At 45.4% G+C, this 15,076-nt stretch overlaps 1 protein-coding gene across 1 annotated transcript; it reads left to right on the top strand.

Annotated features, from left to right (window-relative positions):
• Positions 1 to 1,478: 1,478 nt before the first annotated feature.
• On the top strand, positions 1,479 to 13,555 carry ZNF518B (zinc finger protein 518B). The gene is made up of 2 exons (XM_077750495.1): positions 1,479 to 1,874; positions 9,647 to 13,555. Exon 2 carries the CDS (start codon positions 9,848 to 9,850, stop codon positions 13,094 to 13,096), a length of 3,249 nt encoding a protein of 1,082 aa, XP_077606621.1. The 5' UTR covers positions 1,479 to 1,874; positions 9,647 to 9,847; the 3' UTR covers positions 13,097 to 13,555.
• Positions 13,556 to 15,076: the final 1,521 nt, after the last annotated feature.

Below are 15,076 nucleotides of genomic sequence, written 5' to 3'. Positions count from 1 at the left end.
ACATTGAAGGTTTGACTCGCTCAGATGCTGATGGCAGCCTTTGTGGGACCTCCCCAGCCCAGCTGCCCTTTTTTTTTTTTTTCCTTGTTGCCTTGGTTTGTTGGGCAGCTTCAGGCCGCTTGCAAAAGGATGAATATTTCTTCTCCGGAAAGGGAAAGCCAAAGGAGAGAATGAAGGAGAACACTTCAGCCCCTCTATGTAAATGCACCCCGTTAAAAGAGCTCTGGCTTTTAAAAGTGGAATAATGAACAGACTATCAGCCTGACATTAATGAAAAAGTGAATTTGCACTTTGTCCTGTTTCAGGAAGCCCACACAGCTGAAGTGTAATGTGTTAGACCCTTTAAAGATTGTATCTCAAGTTTAGAATGGAAGTCACCAAGACCAGGCACGGTCTCCACAATCCTTGCAGCACTTTCCTAGAGGAAGGTAGAGAGAATAGGAATGTATCTCTTGATCTTTTCTCTGAGTCACATGCCAAGTTCAGCCCAGCCTGTGTGATGTGTGTACACACCATGAGATTCTGGCCACGGGGTTCTGGAAGCCCAGCAAAGGGCAGCTTAGAAACCAGTATCCTATAGTGTCTTCCGAACGCAAGTAAAATGTTTGACTATTTTAATGATCTGATATTGATGTTGTCTTTCACCCAGGATGAAATTTTTTTAATGATATTTTTATCCTGGATGTAACATAGCCTTGAAAAAGAACACTTTTGTATGGAACCAGTTTTGTTATGCTGATAACATTCATTACAAATGCATTTTGAGAAAAGGAGACAAAGGAAGGCAGTATTTTATTGAGCCTCTTCCCTAGTGTTTATGTCAAACTAATGTAGATTATTCAAAATTCATTAATACCGATTTTAAAAAACACATCGATTTCCCATAGTGTATTTGCCTTTCAGTAAGGGGATCTGGGCCAGTTTTCGGGCAAGAGAAAGAACATTTTTATGATTGTTGCCGTGAAGGCTGACATTTCTTTAATTTCTTTCGTTCATTCCCTCGTTTATTTGTTCCTTCCTTCAATACGTATTGCTTGCCTCCTTTGTTGACTGATAAACAAGGTCCTCACAGTGCGGCTTTCTCAGTCTTGATTGTCCTCAGGCAGCCTGGGGTAGGGTTCATTTTCTTTGTTCCCATATGCCAGCCCAGCCAAGTGCAGTTTCCAGAACGCATCCTGGGAGTGAAGGGTCCCAGACCGGAATCCAGATGTTCCCATCATGGAGTGGGGTGGCGAGGCAGCAGATTCGCGTGGCAGGAATTGTAAAGTACATGCCTCCTACCGTCTAAGGAAAGGGACAGTCTGATTCATTAGGTCACTTGAGTCCTAGGAAACCTTTTTTTTTTCCTCCGTATTATTTTAAGTTCCTGTGTCACTTGACCACACATCGCTGCTCAAGAAGCATCTTCGGGGCTCATTCTTCTTATTTTCTAGGAGAAAATTCTCAGGGAAACCAAAGCTGCACAAGACCTGGGACTTCCATCCAAGTGCGTGGCTTCCACAGGGCGTTCTGTGCAGCGCCTTGCAGCTTCGCAGGCCTGAGTGCAGAAGCCTATGCCAGGGCCTGAAGTGAGGCCGGATGGCGCTTGGAGCCAGAGTAGACAAAACCTGAAGAAGAGGCCTGGAAATTGCCACGCTTTTGACTCATCTGCAGCTCAAGGGCACTAGGCAGGAATTAAGAACAGTACCCGAGTGGCAGCAGATGCTGTCCGCGACTTCAGTTCACGTCCCACACAGCCTGCCAGCAGAGGAGCAAAGAATTCAGATCAGACAGCAGCTGACCAACTCCACGACCTTGGAAAAGACACAGGCTTCTCCAGATCTGTTACCGTAGAAGCAGCAAATGATGGGAGGTGTACTTTCAGGAATGTGGAGGTAACGTATGAACGTGCCCCTGCAGGCACCACTCACCCCCCCACCCCCACCTGACTGGGGTCAAGAAGCAACCAGGATCGCCAAACACAGCCAGCCACTGAGAGCGTCCGATCAGATCAGCATTTCCCACTTCCCTGAAACCACCCGTTGACGACTGCTCCCCAGCCCCCTTTACACCCTTTAAAGGCGGCAGCCTGTGTCAGGTGTGGGGGTGAAACAGTCCCGGTTTATGCTCTGTGCTTGCACCCTGCCCGGAACATTGACGTGTAAGAGTCTGCAAAGCAGTTACTGTCATTACACACTTTACAGAGAGCATCAATGATCACATTTCCAAGGTCAAACGGCTCAGCGAGGGTCGGGCCCAGAGTCTGCTTGCCCCCTCCACCCACTCCCGTCCAGCCCCCTGTCCAGCACCCTTGGCTGAGACAGGTGTATGAAAATTGCACAAGGGTATTCATAGTGTGCTTGCCATTCTCACACAGTCCTCTGCACCTGTAGTGTAGGTAGTGGTTCTTAACCTTGGCTGTATACTTGATTTACCTGGGAAGCTTTTAAAACTCCCAGATCCTCCCACTCACACAGTAGGGCCCAGGCATCATTATTTTTAAAGCTTCCCCAGTAATCCTGGCGTGCAGTAGGGTGACCATTCAGGGACTTCCTTCAAAAATAAGTTTAGCATCCTGGGCATATTATGACAAGTTAATCACCCTAACGCAGCCAAGGTTAATAATCGCTGGTGTGGTGAGAGATAGTTCGTCTGTGTTTGATTGTACTTTTTATTAAACCCTTAACCCATTTTATTCACATATGTGAATAAAGAACATGTGGCTGTTCTTTAAGGCAAAAGAAGGAGGGAGATACAAAAATGTATGTGTCCATTTTTATCATCTTGAGACCTCAAGTCCCTAGGTGTGTTTGGTTACAGACAGTTGTGTCATGTTGCTTGTAACACTACTTTGTTTTTTTTAATGCTAATAAGAGCATAATTTCCCCTTAACATTTTTTTCCCCACATAGAGAACTAGAAGTCTTACACTTTAAAAACTCTCTCACTGGTCCTATCCTTTTTCTTTTCTTTTCTTTTCTTTTCTTTCCTTTTCTTCTTTTCTTTTCTTTTCTTTTCTTTTTTGGAAAGGTCTTCTCTTAAGCTGTTAAGAAAAACCTACATCGTAACTCTCTTTTTTTTCTGATGCAGTCTCAGTTGAAGAGCTCAATCCCCAAGTAACTCCTTTGTAAATGGGGCTGGGGAGCAGGTCCTGGCCTCCAGCCCTCCTGCGGACTGCTGCTGCCAGAGACCTGTATCTCATCAGGCTGATTTGTTAAACTAAGACTTTTCTGCTTCTCAGGAGTTTACAGGACTCTTCTGTTTTCAAAGGACTCTTAGAAAAATATGTTGACTTATTTCTTAATAGAACACGTGCTCTTTGCCAAGCATAAAATTACCTGCCGACTGCATATAGCTCTTCCTCGCATCAGCATGTAAATTAGGCATTATTATTCCCACTTAACAAGTGAAAAAACTCAGGCTCAGAAGAGGTTAACAAATCCAGAATTACCCAGCTATTAAGTCAAAAACCTCGGTTTTGAACCTTGTTCTTGACATCACAAGAGTCCTTTCAACTCTATTACACTTTCCACCTGGAAAGCAGACACATCATAACGGGCTTCTTTGTCCAGCCTTCTGCCCACTTCTGCCGCCCAAGTGATAAGTTAGGTTTCGGAAGGAAATCTAGAATCCCAAAGGTTGTGTTTTTGTTCGCAGCATTTGGAAGTATTTTTTTTGTCATTCAGAGGCCATCAATTTGCAATTCAGTCATTTTGAAGTGCAGAGTAGTTTGGCAAAAAGAAAATACTACTTGGTTGGTGTTTTTCCTTCTTTAGAACTGTTTACTTATTCGGTTCAGTTCTGATCCTTTGTAATGGTCTGAAAGAGCACTCCCTGTGTCAGGTGACAGTTTCTTCCTAAATCCCGGTTTACCTGGGCATTGTTAGCATATTACATGCCTAATGTTGCCTTTTTTCTCTCTTTCTGATCAGGTGTTACTTGTCTACAACTACTGGCATGTTGAGGTAGAATGCTTTAAAATTTTGCCTGCTGGGAAACAGTTTATTAGACGAGTCTCTGTTGTGACTAAATAAGGTAGGCAAGGGAGTTGCCTCAAAAAAGTTTTGAGCACATGTGCTATGGGCTAGTGCTTTGCATACGTTAACCTTATTTCCCTCTCCTGATCACCCTTTAAGTCTGAAGACTGTGAAGCTTGTATACTTGCCTGATGGTGCACAGAGAGAAATCCCTTGCCTCTGGGCCCAACAAAGAGGGACAGAATCAGGGTTTGAAGTGCAAGCTGTCCCAACTCCATTCCCCTTGCTGGTGGCGGGTCCAGCACCCATGTGCCTGCCATAGCAATGGACGTGGCAGAAGCCACGTGGGAGGATTTCTGGAGAGAGCTCCCTAAATGCGCTTCTCCGTCCAAACGTGAGGCCATCAGTCAACTAATACTGAGTTTGGCCGGCACCTCGCATGAGCAAAAGCATTTGTGATGACCCAGGTAGCACACACATGATGTGATTGGGTAGCCTGTCTTCACGTTAACGTCTAGCCTGTAAACGTGCATTTGCTGCCAGGATGTTTCAGGAGTTAGCTGGGCTCGGGGAGGAACGGGTAGACCGGGGAGTAGCTTATACATACAGCTAGGCTGTAGTGAGGACTGTGTGTAGCTCAAGCAACCTCTCACATCGGCCACTTTGCCGCTAAGGCCAGGTGATGGCCTTGCCCCAGAGGTAAGTTGTGTTTTTGGCTGTACAACCCAGTAACTAATTAAGGTCATGAAATGAGATTCAGCAAATATTCCGGAAACAGCGATTGTTAGACAGTGAAGAAAGAAGCTTCTGTTTTATGCCCCTTTGACTATTTATGAGATTGGCTTGATTTCTTCTGCTTTCCTCCTTAAAGGGGGGAAATAATATTTTTAACAGCTACAATGTATGATAACTTAGGCTGTGTGTCACATTACCTCATGTAATCCTCATGACCAGCTGGTGAAATAGGTGCTCTTACTAACAGAGGATTCAGTTTTCCCCCAGTCACACACCTACAAGGGGATGATGACATTGGGATTTAAGTCCTTGTGAGATGATTCCAGAATCTGTAGCTTTAAGTAGTATTACTACTTATTTCTCTTCTAATTCTGTTGAGTGTTTGGTGTTTCCGGTATTTGATGCTTCCATTTTAAGGAGAGCTTGGTTTTTATAGGCCCCAGCGTCACTGAGTTGGTGTCTTGACACAGTCTGTCTTTTTCTCCATATGCCCCCATAATAAGTCTTTAAGAAACCAAGGCAGGTGAGCCAGAGTCACAAGGAAAGGCCACCAGCAGCAAATCCTGCCCTGAGGCCTTTCCCCAGGAAGGGGCAAGGCTAAGTCTCCAGGAAGCACGTTTGTAGCCCTCGGTACCGCTTCTCTCTGCTGTGCGCCCGTCACCTTTGGCTGATGCTGCCGATAATTATGCATTAAACAGCTCACTTACACTGTTAAAAACAATTTTAGAGAAGCCTCTGAAGTTATTTAAAAAAAAAAAATGTTTCTTGTCCTAGTAGGTCAAATGCAGAGGTTTGGTAATCGAGGCATCGTGAGTGTGAAAGGTAGGGCAGCACCAAAGCTGATGCAGACAGCAGCTCCTGCAGGGGCTCTCAGGGTCACGTGCTCACACAGCCTCTCACCCTCCACGTGAGCCTCGGTCATCAGCCCCGGGCAGTGATCTGCCAGGACGACCCAGCTTCCCGGGTGCTTGTGCCTTACGGGAACCAGACAGCAAGCTGCATGGAGGGAGTGGGCGTGGGAGCCTGTCACTCGGGTGCGCCCACATGCGGTACCAGCAGCAAAGCCATCTTCTTGCCTCCCAGTGCATCTATTCCCCTCTGCCTTGGGGTGCACAGAGATCTTTTACCCCCGTGATTAGCCACATGAGCTGCAAAGGCCAAAGAGAACAGTACTTGTTTGGAAGAAGCCTGGCATCATCTGGACGGAGGGAATTGCCAGTGTAGAAACATCGTGTTATTTTGAGAATGGTTCAGAGCCCAGGATGATACTTGCAAACAGGACACGGCCTAAATCTCCCACCTCCCGTTAAACCATATTTGCAGTCACAGCCTTGCTCTCCCGGGCACTTGCTTCTATGGATTCTTAATTCCGAACAACTGCCGAGGTGCTTTTGTGGAAACCCCTCTGAGAGGCCCGCGCTCCTTAGCCACTGTAGCTGTCTTGTTAATTCCCAGGGACTTTCCTCCCTCGGGATGTTCTCCGCTTCTTGCTAAGTGGGTGACCCTTCTGTCCAGTCTGTCTGAGATTTCACATCTTTGGTGTCAGGAGGAGTGATACCTCCACGTTTTAAGAGGACTTGGAAAGAAAATGCCAAAACTGCTCTCTATAAATTTGAAGGAAGAAGCCTGGAGTCTTCAAATAGGGGAATCTCATCACAAGATTCTTGAGAGTTTCTTAGGATCAATGTGGAAGGTGTGGAAATAGTGGAAGCACATTGTGCCAGGGTAGTAAGTCACTTTCTTCTTTCCTTCCCTCTGCCCTCCTTCCTCCCTTCCTTCCATTCTCTCGTTGGCAGAATTATGGGGCTGGTAGATGGATGTAGTACTGGCTGCTATGCAAATCTTTGCAACAGAATTGCCAGCCGAGGACTGAATGAGAGATGAGGTGTGCAGGTTAATAATGGGTCTGTTGAGAAGGATTAAGGTGTTTGTAGCTCCAGAGTCAGGATAGAAGAAAGTTGCAAGGACTCCTTTCAGTTTCATTAAAAAGCAAATTTTCAACCATGAGAAGTATGTGAAAATAAAACTAGCTGCCTGAAGAGGGAATTTGTTCTGTTTACGGAATGTTAGAGCATCAAGTGCATGGTCAGCTAGCAAAGTCAATTTTAAGGATTAAAAAGTGGCTGAAAGTCTCAGCACTTTCACTACAGCTTGTCACCAAAATAGCACTGAGTGCTCTTATAAACCACAAATGTCTCTCCCCCTTCTCAAGAAGGAGACTCCCCAGCGTAGGGGTGGAGTCCAGGAGGGTCTGCCCCAGCTGTGACCCTGAGGCTCCTCCCTAGAGCCCCTGCTCATCCTTCTGTGAGCCAAGGTTTTCTTAGGCTCTGGTCATAGCCATTGCTTCCTCTGTTTTAACAGGATGAAAATGCCGACATGGATGTGTTTATTCGTGGACGGTAAGAAGCCTGTGATTTGTGATATCCGGGCTCAGCAGCAAGAGACCAGGCTTGGGAATCATAGATGAACGCAGATGAATAAGCTGATGAGAACGGGTGGCTCGCCTGAGGTCATTTGAGTAGCAGCAGAAGTTCTGCTTCTAGAAGTTCTGATACTGGTAGTGTCACTGAGGTCTCTTTTCAGCAAAGCCAGTTTACGTTTCTGGAAAATGAAGTGTGTGTCAGCTTTTGCTGGTGACTCCTGAAACTTCTACCTGTCGTGTATACCAGGATTGTGGCGGGAGATGGGCGTCCTTGTCCTTGCCTGCGCTTACTAGTTTGCCAGCTGGAGGCATTCACGTGTCCTTCCCTCTGCGCAGTCCCCTTGCATGGGTGTGTGTTTGAACTCCGAGGGCAGAGGTCGTGCCTTGTGGCCCTGTTGGCCTCTGCCCACTTGCTAAATGTTACATACACATTCAGGCTGGGGCACGTCTGATGGAGTTCTGGGTGCATACTCCTTTGAACAGGAGGCAGCTCTCTTTTGCAAAAGGAAAATAAAGCCTGTTATCAAACATGGTATGTTCCTACAGTTCTTTCCAAAAATGCTTTTAAAGGGCAGGTTATACGCTGGATCTGAATATGCAGTAATTACTTCCCTTGACCCTACATGTAGTCAGATTTCCTTTGTAGGGCTCTCAGCCTGGGAACAGTGTGCCAGAAGGAAGCTGCTAATTCTCCCTCATACTGCTGCTCAGCCTTGAGCAGACACTTCCTGGGTACCTCTGTGCCCCTTGACCCTTGGGAGAAGTACTTGAAAACTAAAGAGGTGTTCTCGTATGCTCTTGAGTGGTTTTATTATCGGGCAGCCCTGGGGAGAAGTTGGATAAGTGTCCTTCGTTCTAATTGCCAGATGAAAAAATTGAGGCTCAGAAGGCTTAACTGGTGTTTATAAGGTCATAAAGAAGGGCTTTTAGCAGATCTCCAACTGGAGTGTTTTTCTGTTTGGCTCCTAGTTCTGTATATTCTGAAAAGAGAACGTGCACTTAAAGGTGATTAAGTATTTTTATATAATAATTTGTCATGTTACACAGATTGTGGTACTGGCTGTAGGGACATTTGTGCGTCTGCCTCTGCAGTCCAGGCTGCCACCACCTCGCACCTCAGTCCTCTGCTACTGTCATTCCACCCTCACGGACACTGGTCCCACAGCAGTCAGGGCCTCTGTTGGCATACAGATCAGATTGGGCCATGTCACTGCTCCAGTCTCCCCCTGGTTATCTGGTTCATGTAGAGGAAAAGCCACATCCTTAGAGTACTGTGTGCTAGATCTTACTTTGACTAGTGCCCCCTCCACCCCCACTGCCTCTGACCATATTGACCATTCTTTCTTCTTCCTCCCTCCTTGCTCATTAAATCCCTCCATTCTCAGCCTCCTAGCCATTCCTCAGGTGCTCCAGGCACAACCCTTTGCTCACTCTCTGCCTGAAGCTCCCTTCTCCCAGACAGCCACAGTACTCTCTCCCTGGCTGCCCTGGGGTTGGTGCTCAGATGTCAGCTGAACGGGAGGCTTTCCTAACTGTCCATGCCTCCACGTGCTAGCCCTGCAACCTCATCACGTACTTAGTCCCTGTGGCCTCGCTTTACGGTATATTTTTCGCAATTACTTAGGACCACTTAAGAAATAAATACATCACCTGTTTCCCCTCTTTATACCTTCATGAGCATACTAACTGCCCTACAGCACTTACGACAGTGCCTGGCACATAATAGATGCTCAGTGAGATGTCAAAGGAATCAGTATTTGTATACCTAATATTGCCAGTGTATTATTGACTTCTTACCATTTGTGAACACAAACGGAGCATGTGAAAGAGCTGAGAATCTAAGCTGACAATTAGCTGTTGTGCAGAAACAAATGGACACCTGAGCCGAAGTCAAGGCTCTCTCTACCACTTGATAATCGATGTGTTTAAAAACTGAAATTGGGGCGCCTGGGTGGCTTAGTCGGCTAAGCGTCTGACTCTTGGTTTCGTCTCAGATTGTGATCCCACGGTGCGTGAGTTCCATCCCCGCCTCGGGCTCTGGCTGACAGTGCAGAGCCCTCTTGGGACTCTCTCTCTCTCCCTCTCTGCCCCTTCTCCACTCGCTCTGTCTCTCTCTCGAAATAAACATACTTTAAAAAAATTTTTTTAAACTAAATTAGCATCCTCCTGTACAAGGTTTCATTTAGACAAATATGAAATTATGTCTGTGAAATTGCTGGGATGCTCTCCATGACACCTAAAAATAACGTCCATGTATCAAGGGCTGTTCTGAGTGACAACTGTGATTTCTTTGCTCCTGGCCTGTTTATGGTTGGTTTAAAGTGATGAGTTTCAGGGGGCTGAATTTAAAAATGTTTCCAGTTTAGGCTTGTTATTTGCCAGTTCTGTTGGCTTACGTTTTACTGTCAACCTGTGAGTAAGAAAAAATGTCAAGATTTAACATAAAATTCCGAAGGATAAGTTTGGAAAGAGCTTAACTAAACCTTAAGTTCATGTATTAATCATGCTCTGTGATTTCCTTTTTTTCCCTGTAGTGGTGCCCAGAATATCAGAGCATTGGAAACAACCATATTTTGGGATCATACACCTACTGTGGTGGTATATCAAAAAAGATGATGCAGTATACGTCCAAGAAGTAACTGCTTCTCTGCCAGTCACAGAGTGAAATGAAGGATGACCCCTAAGGATTTTATCATGTGAAGTTTTCTGGATTTTCTGGATTTCTCTTTTCAGAAATGCAGATAAAGAAGATGAAGGATATTGGACAGCAGTTATATCCCACACAAGTGAATGATGGACATAATTCCTTGACCATGTCACCCAAACAACCTAATGCTAATAGGGTGACTCGACCAGACAGACAAGAAGCGCAAGCTCTTTTGTGTCAAGGCTCAGAGGCCGAGGCTGCTGTGATGACCGTTGCTACGTGTATAAAGTGCAAAAGTGTTCACAAAATCCCGCTTCAAGATCTGAAGAAGGGTACCGGGCCAAGCCAAAAGGAAGACAAATATGTTTGCTTCAAATGCAGCCTTGGCATGGCTACTTCCCATTTTCATTTTGTGAACAGTAATCCGAGTGCAACTCACGTAGGAAATAAAGCGGAGACCATCTCAAGTCCCGTCAGTAACAAATTTAAGGTAAGGAACTTTAAGCCAGGCAAATACTATTGTGATAAATGTCGATTTTCCACAAAGGACCCTCTGCAGTACAAAAAGCACACACTTCAACATGAAGAGATTAAATTCATCTGTTCTCACTGCAGCTACATTTCCTACACAAAAGGAGAGTTTCAGAGGCACTTGGTGAAACACACAGGCATATTCCCTTACCAGTGTGAGTACTGCGACTATGGTGCTATTAGAAACGACTATATTGTCAAACACAGGAGGAGAGTGCACGAGCGGGCTGGTGGAAAGCGGCCGCCCAAAACCGTTGCCAAGCTGGAGCCGAAAAGAACCAGCACATCCAAACAAAACACAGAGCTTTTAAAAGCTCCCAATCCAAGGACTGCATTTCAAAATAAGTTGTCAGACCAGCTCTCAAGGTTCTCCCTCCACACAAATAAAGACAAAATGCACAACATCATGTTGCTGCCTGAATCTGAGGAATACCAGAAAGACGTCGTGTGCATTCCAAATAAAGTGGCCTTGTCGGAGCCGAACGAGGGCAGTCTGTTTGAGAACAAAAGCGTGGAGGTGGAAGTGCTATCCCCCGCAAAAGAGCCTGTCCAGCCAGGGATGCCCTTAACGGTTGTGGCACCGGCGGAGCTAGTCGTGCCTGCAAACTGTTTAGCCCAGTTGATGGATGTGAAGGTCGTCAATGGGACCCAGCAGCTTGTCCTGAAACTGTTTCCTCTGGAAGAAAGTAACCGCCCTGAAGCTGGTGGGGCTGAAGGAGGGAGGTCTGAGCGTGTGACTAAAGAGAAGGGTTCAACCGAACAGGAAAAAATGTTTTCTGCAGGACATACAAAGTCACTGCCAATGGAAGGGAATGTCGGGAAACTCGCAGGCTTTGATAATCTTCATCCTGCAGTTCAGAGACAACTTAAAAATGTGAAGTGGGTGAGGTCTTATGACTTTTTCATGTCAAATTCTAGTGTGCACAACCGTGGACAATCCCTCCTCAGCCCAGATACAGTTGAGGATTTCCAGAAAAAAAGTAGTACGTACCCACATAGATCGGCTCTTCCATCTCTCTCCTTAAAAGGTCATTCTCCATCTTCTGTCATAAAAAACAGTGTTTTACATGGTCTCCGAACTGCATCAAACCCTTTTCCATATAAAGCTGCTGTTTCTTTTACTGAGGATGGAAGACATTTACACGGTGACTCACAGCCATTCTTCCCTCTTGCCGCACCACCTGCAACTGTGTCCTCTGGGGACAAAGGCTTACTGCCTGTGAGTACAAATCTCTTGGAATCTAGAAATGAGATCAGCATTCCTGTAAAAATGGCTCCCTCCCATAGGAAGCTGAAGGACAGGCAGATGGAGGAACATAAGGCAGGTTCAAATACAGGCCAGATTTCCTCTCAATGCAAAAGTGAGTATTTACACATAAGTATACCCGGAGAAGATAGCATCAGGTCTCAGCCGCCCAGGGAGGAGCCTCTGGAACTAAAGAACCCTGAGAGGACCAAAGACTCTTTTGATGGCCCAGTCATCTCATCAGTATTTTCTCTGAGCTCTGGGTCCGAAAACGTTCCTGAGGGCGTTAAATGGAATAGTTCCACATCCAAAATAAAGTCAATTGAACTCTTGCGCAGAAAGATAGCTCAATTAATTGAATCCTGTGGCAAGCCTTCGTCTTTGTCTGCAAATAATGCACATCGCCGTTCTGTAGGACAGGCGTCAAAGGGAACCTCAAAAGCTGCCCCTGAGGGTATTCATGAAATTAATGTGTCATTTACTGGCCCTGGCTACTCCACAGGCTCACTCCCCAAACCTCAGGATGACAGTGGTATTAATGGACAGCTTACTCCTCAGCAAATGTATCCACAGTTTATAGAAGACAGCAGTGGGAAAACTGAAAGCAGGACGACCAGGAAGGCGCATGTTGCTACTCCAGTATTGATCCCCAAAGGAGCTGTGTTGAGGGTTCTTAATTCTTCTGAGGATGCCCACATTATAGAGGCTACGTGTGAAGCACCCGTCAGCATACCTTGCAGTGAGACACAGTTAATAAAACCCGTTCCGCTCTGCCCAGTGAGACAGACAGACTCAGACTTACAATCTTTGACAAGTAAAAGTGGGCCAGTAGATGTGTCCCAAAATCTTGATATACCTCTTCGGCCAAAACCAAGGAAAGAGAGTGCTACTTGTAGCACCATGCCTAAAAAAACTGGCCCTCTACATAGTCAGCAAGGAAGCAGTGAACCAAGTAAGCAAGGGAAACTGCTCCCCAGAAGTCTTCCTATAAGTAAAAATAAAACCAAACAAGTGAGCTCATCCAAGAAGAAAACCAAAATCCAGGCAGATCCCAGCCGCTATCTCAAGGATCCTTCAATTTTTCAGGTCGCAAGACAACTTCGGCTGATAGCGGCTAAACCAGACCAGTTGATTAAATGCCCCCGTCGGAACCAGCCCGTCATTGTGTTAAACCATCCTGACGTTGACTCACCAGAAGTGACCAATGTGATGAAGGTAATAAACAAGTACAAAGGCAACGTCCTCAAAGTCGTCTTATCAGAAAGAACTAGGTGTCAGTTAGGCATCAGACGGCATCATGTCCGCCTGACCTACCAGAATGCGGAGGAAGCCAATCAAATAAAAAGGCAAATGATGTTGAAAATGAAACTTAAAAAGGTTCATAAAAACAACTACCAGGTGGTGGATTCCTTGCCTGATGACTCATCGCAGTGTATATTTAAGTGCTGGTTTTGTGGGCGGCTGTACGAAGACCAGGAGGAGTGGATGAGTCACGGCCAACGGCATTTGATAGAAGCTACTAGAGATTGGGATGTTCTTTCCTCCAAGGGAAATAAGTAAAAAAAAAAAAAAAAAGCAAGTCTTTGAAGCAAATTGTTTTTCTTACTTTTAGTTTGGTTTTTGTTTTTGTTTTTTTCCCCTCCCTGACTCAGTAGGAGAAAAAGAGATTGTAGGGATGGAGAGTTCTCAGTTCTTCAGAACCCTTGTAGGAATGTTGAGAGCCAGGAGTCTTGACCTGAGATAAGTGACTGGACCTTGGAAGGTATTTGAGGCCCCCGAAATTACTCACAAATCCACATACATGCATTTTCCTGGAGAGGAGTGAAACTTGCAGATTTCCAGTGGGATCTGAGACTGCTTTGTTTAGCACCCCTTTTCTGAGTACATACAAATTTGTTGTAATCTATTCAGAAGGGCGAGTTTAGAGTGTTTTACACATGCTCTTTACATAACAGAATGCCACTGAGGGATTAAACCCAGATGTTGGTATGCACAGCCATCTCATTAAGTCATGTGCTGACTGTTNCATACAAATTTGTTGTAATCTATTCAGAAGGGCGAGTTTAGAGTGTTTTACACATGCTCTTTACATAACAGAATGCCACTGAGGGATTAAACCCAGATGTTGGTATGCACAGCCGTATCATTAAGTCATGTGCTGACTGGTGCATAATGGAAATTAAACTCTCTACTTTGTTATCTTAAATTTGGTTGTAGAAAACTGGCTATTCTTTTCGATTCCTCACCCACTGTGCAGTACTTGTGTCATTTACAGCACAGAGCACTGTGCTGTTGGCCATTTTAAAGAATGACTCCAGGGTTTGCCTGAATTTGCTACTGTAGATGTTAGGGGAGGAAAGAAACATTTCCAAACCTTTGCTTTCTTTTTAAATATCCTGATTTATGACAGTTGAGGGAATGTGCCTTTTTCAAAAAAAAAAAAAAAAGAATGGTCACAGAGGAAAGATCTAGAACTAAGGCTCCTGTTTGCCCTTAACCACCATCACAACCATAAACTGATTTACAATGTGAATGAACAGGCGTCTGGTGACACTGGGGAAGACAATTCAAGGTAGGGTGGTGAAGACAGTTATGACTTTAACGTGACTATCAGTTTTCATCTGAGAATTCACAGACCACGGGTGAAGGCTGCACACACTTCCTCCATCTCTTACGGGTCACAGACACTGCCCCCCCCCCACCCCTCCCGCGGGCCCCAGCTCATATCCTGCTCTCGCTTTGCCAACTTCCTGAACAGACCTTCCTATGAAGTAGGATGCTTCCCTACTCGTCTCCTGTCCCCTTCCTTTTGTGCCTTTGAGGCCCCTTAAGTCTTTCCCTCATGAAAATACTAAAAACAGGCAGGAATCACCAAAAGGGAAGCATCCCACCATCTTTGTCGAGGTTATAGGAAAAGGATGCCTGGTTTTCATCAACAGTCACGCCACATCCCTCTCACTCACCTTTCTGAGGTAGTAACTCTCAAGAACGTCTGCAGCCCTCTCCACCGACAGATGCCAGGACCACAGCTGGTCCACACGGCACCTTCGGGTGCGTTAGGAAGTCCTCCCATATAGATGGTCTGGCAGAGGGAGCTCGGACTGGACATACTCCTCACTTAACCCACTCAGCCAGGCACCAGCCACCACACAGAACACGGATGGGACAGCCACAAGACAGCCCCACCTCCATGTTTTCCTCCCTTTAAGACTGCTCCTTCCGTAGGGAATTGGTTAGTGCAGTGAATGAAATGGGGGGCCGTTCTGTCTAAAAAAGACCTGAGTGAGATTTCCATCGTGTTGGTTAGTTGGAACTTTTTTTTTTTTTACATGTGTGAAAGATTATGTTCTGATAGATGGGATGGTAATTCTTTGTAGTTCTCATTACAGATAATCAATATTTCTTATGTATAATTGAATACATAATCATTAAGTTGACTAATTGGTTAATTTTTATTGAAATTTAAAACTTGGGTTTTTTTATATGTGTATATATGCGTGTGTGTACACATATAAATATTTTTTACCATAAAAAACTGCA

The sequence above is a fragment of the Crocuta crocuta genome, unplaced genomic scaffold (assembly GCF_008692635.1).
Source record: "Crocuta crocuta isolate KB4526 unplaced genomic scaffold, BGI_CrCroc_1.0 scaffold179, whole genome shotgun sequence".
NCBI classification, from domain to species: Eukaryota; Metazoa; Chordata; class Mammalia; order Carnivora; family Hyaenidae; genus Crocuta; species Crocuta crocuta.
This window is presented reverse-complemented; position numbering and strand designations above follow the sequence as displayed.